We start from the raw sequence: 12017 nt of genomic DNA, 5'->3' as shown, positions 1-12017 counted from the left end.
CACTGGAATTTTTCAATGTCGCAAATACGCAAACGCGCACAGGCTAGTAAAGTTGTAAAATGGAGAAGACATTTATATTTTTAAATACTTTAATTGGAAAATCCTGAATTACGAAGTTTAACTAGCAGTCGATGACTATTTCCTCTTTTACTACATTTGCGTCACCAGCAGGGGCCAAAGTATTGTCTACTATGGGGGCAGGGCTCTTGAAATATTTGTTGCTTGCGTGGTGTTCTTTCAAGTACTCTCCTCCGAGTTCATAATACTCCTGCTTGGAGACGCACCAGTTTTCAAACTCGTTACTGCCCGCGAAATCCCGGGCTCCGTACCAAGCGTCAAGGCTTGCGTTTTTGGCGGTCACCACTTTATGCGTGGACTGGAAAGGTCGCATTTCAAGAAGTTCTCGCTCTAATCTTTCTTTGAGACCTGAAAATAAAATAAGTATTTATATTTGAGAAACAAGTGCAGTGCAAGTGAGCTGCGTTACTTCATTATCATAGCGTCGCTTGGCGCAGCTCTCCTATGGTGATTTTTCTCCCTAACTACCGGGCAGAGCTCTAGCTAGCGGATGGATATACAGCATTTAATTTAGTAGCTTTTTTCTTTGGCCTAAGGCTTCCCTGCTCCTTGATAAAACTCGGTCATTTTTAGTCAGGGATTTAATAGTACATTGTGTCTTAAGGGCGGTAAACAAGGAATTACGAACGAGAGTATTAGAAGCCCGAAGTCAAAGACTGAGGGCTTTAATGAGTCGATGTTCGTAATTCTAGTACCGCCCGTGCGACATACAATGTTTTTCATCACATTTGCGAGTAAAATTGTATATTTGTAAAAGAAAAACTAATATTTTTTCAAAAATTGCCGATACCGCGATCTACGCTCTGGCAGCGCCAGCCTGATCATGCGCGCGCCGCGCTCCTGCACGCCGTGCAGTATCACACTCATTTGCCGACCTTGGGTTTCATGACAACAAAATTAGTACGGGAAATGACTCATTTACCGACCACGGGTTTCATGACAAGCACATTAAGGTCGAGGGTTCTATTTGGGGGGTTGCAACCAAGGTAGCCTGCGAGTTACGACACTGTTTACGAGCAAGTGTGATGAAAAAATATATGATCAAAGAGCGCACACACGAGTAAGTGTTTCTGTTAACCCTTTAGTGGGTAACGGCAAGATATTTGCCGTCATACGACTCAGATATTTTATTTTTTTCTCAATGAACGTGTTGTTAGTTAATATAACTTTTGGTTCGCATAAGAGAACATACTCGTACCAATTTACGAAAAAAAGAATAGCAGATAAACGTTATTCCAACCCATGTTAAATGATGATTCTTAGGCCTGAACTTAGATTTTTAACTATTCCTTACAATTGAACAAAAATGTTTGTAAATAAAATTTTGTTTGCTGGATTTATCCGATAGTCACAATTCTCTACTTTCAGAGACAAGATTGGCGATATAAAGTTTAAAGAAAAAAAATCTGTTATTTGATAATTTTAAAAAATGAAGACTGCAATATATTTGCCACTATCCGTTAAGTGTCTGGTGTTTATTAAAGGAAAGGGTGGGTTAGGCTACAATTGTTATTGATTTATATATGGAGCAATAGCTTAATTCAATACTTCAAATTTGCCTTTTACCTTTATTGCTGAATTAGCCGTGTTAGTTAGAAATGACAACGGAAGTAAAAAAATCTCGCAAAAAAAGTGTTGATTGTTCGTGCGTGCAATCTTATAATATAATATATTGTTGTTGCTTAACTCGCAGGTTAGGTATTTTTTATTTTATAAAAAGGTTTTTAATTTATTTATTTTAGATACGTCGTGCCACCCGTAGTTCCCCCGGCAAACTGACATGACGGTCTTGTCACTTAATGCCCTTGGCTGATAGCGGCAAACATATTGCCGTCTCATAATTCGGAAACCTTGCAATAATATATACATTTCTCTTTCTCAAAAATCATAAAAAAAATCATTCATGCTGTGCGTATCGTTAGTTCTCGATTCATTGCTTTAAAAAAATAATGGTCAAAGGGTTAAGAGCTTGTACAGATAGACTGGATTCCAACCACAACGTAACTGGAACTGCCGAATGCCTATCCAATACATGTCAATCGCAGCTAGCGTGCAGTTGTGCCGACTGTAATGAAACTGCAGCGAAAAATGTACTGTCAGTTGACAGTTACGTTGCAGTATGAATGCAGTCCGTACGTAATGGCCCTAAGATTTTGCAGTATGAACGCAATCCGTACGTAATGGCCCTAAGATTTTGCAGTATGAACGCAATCCGTACGTAATGGCCCTAAGATTTTACCTAATGAAAATTCAAGAAACATAAACTGGGCCAAATTCAATGGATCCAATTCATTTGTAATTTTTTGTGTTGACAACCGCCGTTTTTGAAATTTTTATCCATGAAGTTTACCTGGAAACTGAGAACAGCCCCCGGTAAGGAAGACATTGTTGGCCAACAACAGCTGGTCTTCAGGGCTAAAATGCTTAAACACGTATTCCAGGGTTTCTGCCAGGCCTGCTTCCAGGTTGCCCATCATTGAAGGCTGGAACATCAGTTCTGGAGCCCTATAAGATGAGACAAATGGTTGTGATAAGTCCTGTTCTATTTCTCAGGTTGAGATAGTGAGATATCATTGTCCTCGTCATATCAAACAGAAGACGTCCATTGCTGACTGCTGAACATGGGCTTTTTTTTTTTTTTTTATTCGACTGGATGGCAAACGAGCAAGTGGGTCTCCTGATGGTAAGAGATCACCACCGCCCATAAACATCTGCAACACCAGGGGTATTGCAGATGCGTTGCCAACCTAGAGGCCTAAGATGGGATACCTCAAGTGCCAGTTATAGTTTTGTAAAAGATCCGCACGACGATCGGTTTTGTGCTGACTGACCGCAGCCAATGGATCTTTACCGTATAACCGGGCTTAACCGACTACTTCCTCGTGCTTCACCTACTCAAAATTCTTCATATTGTGCCGTCTCGTTAACGTTAATAGTAAGCGGCAATATAAGAGAAAGCGAGGCGGTACGATACAAATTACAGAGTAGCCCCCATTGGAACCCTACGGCCCTAAAGAGTGAAATATCAGTGTACTTAATAAAATTTCCTCCCACATGCAAAAATCTATTCAACAACAAAACAAAAACGGCAGCTTATATTCACGTACGAGAATATTCGAAGCGCCTCTGTACTCGTCCACTCCAAACTTCGCGAAACTGGGATAAGTAAAGTAGTGGAGTGGACGCTTAGGCTTAGGCTTTATGTGCGAGGAATGTTTTTTTATCATGAACTAATAGAAACGCTTCATTTACCTATCCTCGCTCCGCGTTTCTATTGTTTCATGATAAACACATTCCTCGCCTCGTACATCTCATGTGGAAACGCAGCCTTAGCTGGTAGCTTTGGCTGGTGAAGGTGAAAAGTATCGTGCCGTCCCTCTTATCTTATTAGCGTCAGCGGGACTGTAAGATACGAAGTTGGAATTTTGCATTTGGTAGTATATTGCCTGACCGCGCGGGCTCGATGGCCAGATGCAGTTGGTGTCGCTGGTCGCTGGGCGGCGCCGGCTCGTGCTCGCGCAAAGCTTCCTCTAGCTCCAGCAGCCGCTCGCCGTCTGCTTCCGAGTCCGAGTCTGCGTCGCGGCTGATACTGAAAAAGGATAATCACACTGTAATGTTAACTGTCAAACTGCTCTTCATCAGACCATGGACATTGGCCAGAAGACACCCTAGACCAAACATTATTGTATTGTCATCAGCACAACTCATAATTATTGCCAAGTTTTATTTCTACGCAAAAACAAAAAGTGGGTGAAAATCAGGTCTAAACATTCCGTCACAAACATAAGGGAAGCTAATACGTGTCGTGTGATTGATAGATAACATTATTCTAACTGTCGAATTGGTATAAATAAATGAAACTGACTAAAATTTTAATGCTTAAACTGTAATATAAAAAAAACTACCACAACAAAAAATAATAATTACAACTTCATTTCATAAGCTTCTTTATCATCTGATTGCTTTTTTTTTTTATTCGACTGGATGGCAAACGAGCAAGTGGGTCTCCTGATGGTAAGAGATCACCACCGCCCATAGACACCTGCAACACCAGGGGGATTGCAGATGCGTTGCCAACCTAGAGGCTTAAGATGGGATACCCCAAGTGCCAGTAATTTCACCGGCTGTCTTACTCTCCACGCCGAAACACAACAGTGCAAGCACTACTGCTTTACGGCAGGATTAGCGAGCAAGATGGTGGTAGCAATCCGGGCGGACCTTGCACAAGGTCCACCTGCAAAACTTGCCTTGGTCATAGACGAATGGTTTTCTTCATGCATTAAAGCAAAATAGTTCTTTTATGGAGCCTACGTTTATCAAAAATAGGAACTTTACGTTGAAGTGAAAAAAACTTGCTAGTTTTATGTATTTTAAATTCTCCAACAAATTCAACGTCATACCTCTTATAAGCATCCCAGTCGGAGTCCTGGTTGCCGAAGTCGTCCCCGGCGGCGGCGAGGCGCGAGATGACGCGCATGCGCTCGGCCGCGGCCGCCGTGCGCCGGCGCAGCATGGCCGCGCGACGCGCGCGCCGCGCCTCACGCCGCGACACTAACTCCCGGTACTGAAATATGAAGCCGTCTTTACGCGCTTGCTAAAGCTTGGTTAACGTTCACAAACTTGAACGTGTGAATGGGGTGCAAGACCCTGGTCGTTCTGATGATATATTTATGATGATGATATAATAATTTCTTAGGGTCAGATATTGGAATTAGGATATTGCCGATTAGTGCCACATCGAAAATTAGGTGACAGAAAATATAGTTCCCATAAATAAACATGTTTGGTACAAATTTTTTTTAAACACCGATACTAGTAGTCCCTAAGAAATTATTATTTATTTATTTTTATTCGACTGGATGGCAAACGAGCAAGTGGGTCTCCTGATGGTAAGAGATCACCACCGCCCATAAACATCTGCAGAAGTATTAATATAAGAAGTATATATATATATATAGCTACGCTCCGCTTCGCTCCCGCCTTAGCCTTCTGAACCTAAACTATCCAAGTCGCTTCTGCACTCGAACCGTCTTGCTCGCTCGCTCAAATTTTGAAGTTCCGCGTCGGTCAGGCGCTTCGCGCCTTGTCAAAAGTCTAACCTAACCTAACCTAACCCATGTGGATATAATTTACCTAATTGAGTATTTGTTTTTCATGTGCAATGATTAGAACTTATGGCTATTAGGTCTATTAATCATTAGGAATAATCATTATTAGTTTAAGTAATATTAGAGCATTTAATATTTAGTACAAGTAAACATTAGGCTTCATAACTTTAGGTCTATTAATCACTAGTAATCAATTCGGACATACCATGTTTAGCTGTCATGATATTAGGGCTAATGAAAATTATATCTAACGTTGGTATGCCTAGTGAAATTTGATTTTATGATATTCGGGCTAGTGAGGGTGAACCATTATTTATAATTTACCCAATATAATTATTTGATGATTGATATTATTTCCAAGTAATTTTTAATTAATATTTAGGTAACCGTTTCAATATTATTTAGTGATTCACTTTAGGTGACAATTCTACTATTTTAGAAAAAAAAAAGAAGACATTAATTGACTAACATAGAGACCCATATACAAACGGTTACGTAGCATAACATCTCAAACCAAATGTCATAAGCTTGATACACATACGTCTAGAATGTCGAAATCCTAAATGATTAACGTTTGAAATACATACAACACGACTGGTCGAATGAATATAATATCGAACTAAGTACAAAATGAATAATATTATTTGTCATAAATTTGAAACACATACGTCTAGAATGTCGAAAGCCTAAATAAATAATATTTCTTGTATTTACTCGAAATCATTATTCTAACAAATCGTTACCCCTTAGTATCCACATTATTACACATAAATAGGTAGGTTGGGTTTGTTAGGTATCTTCAGATGCCCGAAGGGCAGACCGCTCAGAAATAGGAGCCCCGCTTAGCGGGGCTCCGTCGACATTAGGCGTGGGTTGCCTAATGCTGCTGAAAATATATTCAACTGATAAAATAATCTACTGGTAAAATAAGCGAAAAAAATAAACGCGAACATTACAAAACGCTTCATGAAAAGAGACGAATAAATAATAATGTAATTTGACTTTATGTATTTTGAACGTTATACATAGTGCGCAGTATAGATTACAAACGTTATGAATTTAGATAATAGAATTATTAAATTTAAAGAAAGAAGAAAGAAAGAAAGAAAAGTTTATTTTGGCTCTAAAATGTACCACCTAAAACTAAGACTAGAACTAATTTATGATAAAAGAAGTTATTAATATCTTACGTTATGCAATTTGACCGTATATATTTTGATCGTATGAAAAACGAACTGATGACATTTGATTTTATGTAGATGTTATGCTACGTAACCAATATAAACATATATATATTAACATATACTTTTTAGGAACAAATATTATTTATTAGGTGACCAAAATGCATTTATTAGGTGGCTACGAGGCTAAAAGGTACATACATACAACATACCGAGTAGTTAGTGATTGTGTTATAGTTATAGTTATATTAGGGCACCTTAGTTCGAGTGTCGTTGAGCCACAGCTCAAAGGCCTCGGGGTCGGAGGGTGGTTGGAAGCGGCCGCTGGGCCGGGGCTCCGCCGGCGTCTCCTCGGCCGTCGCAGCGGCCGCGATGCGCTGCTTGTTTTTCTCTATCCGCTGGTTCAAGTTCGTTATTTGTTTCTGCGGGGAAATGGGTAATTCATTAATAATAATGAGGCCCCAATATCTGCTTCAGTCAGAAACTATAATAATATGTAGTCGATGGGCCCCATAATCTATGTATATTCGGAAAGTTTTTTTACAGTCACGCGGGTGTCCATCATTTACTGGGTCTTGCATACGTGTCTAGAGTGCCTAGTGGGAAAAATGGGCTTGTATATTGTTGTTGTCTTTCATCAAAAGCAAGATAGATTCATTATATACCTGAAGATCCTCATAGCTTTTTATCTCAAATCCTTTTATTGCTTCGTTGAATTCATCAGTGTCGCCTCCCTCTATCATGTCCTGTACAATTAAGAGACACATTTCGAAATTGTTTTGTAAAGTCCTTTTAAACAAATAGGTCTACTAAATCGTGAAGAGCGTCACTCAAAAAGGTATAATTTACCTGTATCGATAGCAGGTGATTTAATTGTTCTTCGTCTTCCGCGAGTCTTTCTTCTCGCTTTCTCGCATTGATTTCCAGTAATCTTCGAGCCATCTCTTTCTTTCGCTCTTTTTGTTGTTCAGCTGGACACGCAAAATAGTTATTATTAAGGGGCTCCTAGACGGGCCATATTTTCACTGCAATTGAAGGTGTCCCTCTCTTACTCCCATGTTAGACAGGGACACCAATAGTTGCCGGCCACATATTGCAGTGAAAATATGGCCCGTCTAGGAGCCCCTTTATATTCATTTTACAACTATGTATAGGGTAGGCAATATGCTTAAATAATATCCTAAAGTAACTGAAAAAGTCATTGGGTGTTATTATCTCGCCTAGTTAAACATAATCCTCTTCGTATTCGAGTTTCTGATTATTAATGGTTAAGTCTATGGCTGTTGAATTTTTCATCAATTTACTCTTGCTCGAATTCATTTCTAGACCTACTTCTCTACTTCTGTCTACTAAGGTTTGTATCATGGATTCCAGTAGTAGTGGGTAAAATAAATAACACCCAATGACCAAATGTCCAAGGAAATAGACAAACGAATTGCAACAGGGTAGAAAAAATACTGGGCCTTAAAAGAAATTATGAAAAGCAAGGAACTGGGCATTAAGATCAAGAAGAAGACTTTTGATACCTGTATCTTACCCTGCATCACATATGGCTGCGAAACCTGGGCTTTGACAAAACACCATAGGGACAAACTAGCAAGATGTCAAAGAGGAATGGAAAGGAGCATGCTAGGATTGAAACTAATGGACAAAGCTAGAAGTGTAGACATCAGACACAAGACAAAATTAACAGATGTATTGACCAACTTAAATGGAGGTGGACTGGACACATGCTTCGCTGTAAAAGGGAGAAATGGAGCAAGCAGGTGACAGTTTGGTACCCAAGGGATGGCTCCAGGAGCCGAGGTCGCAAAGCAATAAGATGGGAGGATGGATTGAGGTTGACCATAGGACAGGATATCAATGGACAAGGATAGTGGCAGACAGAAAACATTGGAAGGAGTTGGAGGAGGCCTTTGCCAAAAGGCACACCAAAATAAGAGACATTTTGTGATGATTTTAGTGTAGATTTTAATTTTTTTTATTCTTTTTTTATATTTTTTTATATTGGATTTTAAATGTTTTGTAAAACTTCGGGAAATAAAGGCTTTATTATGTAACTGAAGAAATGAGAAAATGTAGACAGTTATTGATTTTTTGTATCTCTTAAAAATAAAATTGAGTGATTTTACTGTGTTTATCATTATAAAGCTTCCTTTAACATTTACCCCCTTGCTACTGTAGCACCGCCTATTTAACAATTTTCGATGGGCACTTTTACATAGACAGAGCTTGTGTTCCTTCCCTCTTCACCGCATACTACTGTAATTTTACCTGTCAAGCTTGAAGAACTGGAAGCTTGCACATAAGGCAGTTGAACCTTCTTTACATTGGCTTCATAGTAGTCCCCATTAAACCATTTCTTGATCTCTTCCTGGTAGTCAAGAGCTATGTAACAGTGTTCCTGTAGGATCTCCTCCGCTCGCGACATTGTGATGGCATTGACATGAACTGGATATTTCAGTTGGAGCAGTTTGTGGAGATAAGACACCATTTCACTACCACCTAGAATAAGGAAATAAACATTAAGAGGCTTCCATTTTAAATTTGAAGTTTTCTTTGGTTTCTTAAATTTTACGTACCTTAGCACTCAAAGTTAGGGTAACTCACCTAAATTAATCCTCCTAGCATGCTCATCAATGACTTGTCCCCTTATAACTGGGATAATGTGTATAGTGTGATATCCACAGTTGAGAATAAGTGCTGTGTCTCCAATGTCATTCCTGTACATGCTGAATAATGAGTCAATGCCATAGCTCACTCCTGGTACACCATAGCCTTCAAAGAGCAGCTCTGACATTACTGTAAAATACATGAAATAATATTTAGATTAGACTGTAAAATGTGACATGATATGTAAAAACAATCATGAGTAAAAATGTTGTTTTAGTTTTTACTTAATACAAACCTGTAAATAGAACTTATTATTTTAAATAAAGTATGTTGCAATAACTAGTTAAAACAGGTTTTGGAGGTAGCGCACTATGGTCATGACATTGCCTTGTGATATAGTAAAAGAAATATATACCAAGATACTAGAATGTTCCTTTAGTTGTTTGTAATTTTATCCTCCTGCCTTGATAAACAATTACTCCACACTGAATTTATCCAAATATCGAACTTAAAATTTACTGACTTTAAGATCATACTGTAGATCAACAAAATAATTGGTTTGGTTTATGAATATGAACAGTAACGCAATAAATTATTTTACTTACACTGTCTACAGTAATTTGGAGTTACAAAAGCCTCTGTCATAACAATGGGATGTGGTACACTGCCCTCACTATCTATTCCTAAATGGGAAAATATGTAGTCACAAACTTGCTCCTGGGCTTCAAAATGTGTTACCACATTTTTATCAAACTGGGTTTTGAGCTGGAATCTGAAAAAGCAAATTATTGTCAAAGACTTACTAACTAGGTAAGAGAAAAATAAGAAAGAAAAAAAGAGCAAATGCACAAGGCAAAATATCCACCTGGTGAGAGATTTCTCTATTATGGTATACAAGACTTAACCTGTGGCTTCACACACCCATTAGACCGTGGCTTCGTAAATCATTAGAACCAGCAGTTGAATTGACATTCTGGGATTTTATTAAATTCCGAAAAAGTATCCGCACCCAATTCTAGCAGTTGCAATTGCGAGATTTTAACCCTATCCGTGGGAATAGTGGGATAAAAGTAGCCTATGTATTATTCCAGACACCCAGCTATCTTCATACCAAATTTCAATCAAATCCGTCCCGCCATTTTACACACACACACAAACTTTCGCATTTATAATAATTAGCAGGACTATGGGTGTTTGAAAATTCATTAATTTGTAAAAAATACATTTGAAGCTATTGAAATTAAGTTAGTAAAATAATAATTACCTTACGGCCTCAATATTTATGATATCATTTCCAATTTGTATTGGTGGAGTTACTGGCGGCTCTGCATCTTTCTTGACGCGATCCTTGCGAGGTCTTGCTATCAAGTTTTTAAATATTAAATGAGGTTCATCGTATATAGACCATCCAACTCTGCACTGGTAAGACCCTGATTGAATTTTGAATTGATTAGTTAAAAATATAAATACATTTTGTTATGAAACTGTAAGCGATGTTTACCATTATCGATAACCAAAGGTATATGGCCGAATTTCAACGTTGGCTCATATTCATGTACAATATCGGGCACAGTTTTATAGTCTTTTAAGACTACTATATTGTTGTCCATGGCTGTAATTTAAATTATTAACTTTACAGAATAAATAATTTGCAATCAAATGCAATGCAACACACCGCGAACAATCTGTCATTAGTGTCACTGTGTCACTTTACCACACGTCATTTTGACGTTTTCGGCTTTAAATGTTTTCCGAGACACTTTCAAAAACGTTGGAAGGATGACTGGTTGCGACCTTAGACACTAGAGATCCGGTTGCAACCTTTCAAGTGTAGCTTTGCCGGCATTCCTATCTTCGATCCACAGCACGCTAGATCTCGCAGGTAGAATACTTAAAGCCCCAGCGGGCATTAACTGCGAGATTGCATGCTTGAACGAGGCCAAGAATGCCTGGCTAGCTGGACAGAGTCCAAATCTCCCGTCCAAACCACATAGGCAAAGGGCCTGGGATACAATAGCCTCCGTCACCACCTTACAGACATTAATAGAACCTTCAACAGGCAGGGACCGGGCTAGACTGTTAGCTGTGTCCAAGCCAGAATCAGGTTACGTGCTCCATGCATACCCCTCACCCAACGCTGAACTTTTATCGACCTAGACACTACGCATAGCTGCACAGATCTGGCACAGATAAATGAAAATGGCAGCCATATTTAATAATTTTAATAAATAATATTAGATGGTTTTGGGTCAAATCTTGCAAGTTAAATTTGACTCACTTCCAAGTAGTCCGATCGGCTTGAAATTTGGTAAACTTATGTAAATCTGGTGACAATACAATAATCTTATAGTGACATCCTGGTAATCCGGCCAGGTACGTCTCCATAAGACGGAACTTTTTAAAGGTTTGGCATCCACTTCAAATTTGGTATTCAAATGTAGTTTGGGTGACAATACAAGTACAGTCAGCACAAAAAAAACTTGTATTAATAATGAAATTTTACCAAAAACTTATTTACTATATCTAATCACCAGGAGGTCGGATATGGTTTATATCATGCCTTATTATTATATGGCCCTGACTGATTAGCTACAGTAAAAAACTTGGAAGTCGTAATTGTGACTGTCTCTGAGTTTTCGCCTATCTCAACAGTTGAGTACTCATGGAGCGTATCGAATTCTACGAATGAGTGCCCTATAACAAAGAAAAAAAAAGTAAAAGCGCTTGTCAAGTGTGCGTAGTACAGTACCAGCACCAATACACACACAGTGACACAACAAAGCGTATCTAATACTTCATTTCTAGGGCCGGTAGGACGTGTGAGATATTTTTGCACGCTCCGCTGTCGCACAGAATAGATAGTACCTAGTACCAGTGCAGTGCCAGATATGAATGCAGGTGACTGCTTGCTGACATCACTTTCATGGCTGTTACTTAGATAGGTAGTCTTACCATCATCACGTGATCATCATCCATTAACCCTTAAAAAGGCAGAAGCGATTTGGCGACCACATGCATTGACTTGGAAATACAACCT

General features: G+C 38.9%; 1 protein-coding gene across 1 annotated transcript; it reads right to left on the bottom strand.

Annotated features, from left to right (window-relative positions):
- Positions 1-71: 71 nt before the first annotated feature.
- Positions 72-10664, bottom strand: Arp5 (Actin-related protein 5). The gene is made up of 12 exons (XM_074105778.1): positions 10482-10664; positions 10245-10410; positions 9586-9752; positions 8978-9169; positions 8642-8872; positions 7217-7338; positions 7033-7113; positions 6625-6789; positions 4479-4642; positions 3530-3667; positions 2429-2583; positions 72-426 (listed from the first exon to the last, which is right to left on the bottom strand). Exons 1-12 carry the CDS (start codon positions 10588-10590, stop codon positions 122-124), a joined length of 1995 nt encoding a protein of 664 aa, XP_073961879.1. The 5' UTR covers positions 10591-10664; the 3' UTR covers positions 72-121.
- Positions 10665-12017: the final 1353 nt, after the last annotated feature.

This window comes from Choristoneura fumiferana, chromosome 23 (genome assembly GCF_025370935.1).
Source record: "Choristoneura fumiferana chromosome 23, NRCan_CFum_1, whole genome shotgun sequence".
NCBI lineage: Eukaryota > Metazoa > Arthropoda > Insecta > Lepidoptera > Tortricidae > Choristoneura > Choristoneura fumiferana.
This window is presented reverse-complemented; position numbering and strand designations above follow the sequence as displayed.

Excerpts from the sequence above, each read along its gene's own strand:
- Arp5 (XM_074105778.1), bottom strand. The coding sequence starts at position 10,590 with ATGGACAACAATATAGTAGTCTTAAAAGACTATAAAACTGTGCCCGAT. Across the intron at positions 9,753-10,244 it reads ATAAATATTGAGGCCGTAAG|ATTCCAGCTCAAAACCCAGT; the intron begins GTAATTATTATT and ends TTGCTTTTTCAG. Across the intron at positions 6,790-7,032 it reads AAAGCTATGAGGATCTTCAG|AAACAAATAACGAACTTGAA; the intron begins GTATATAATGAA and ends ATTTCCCCGCAG.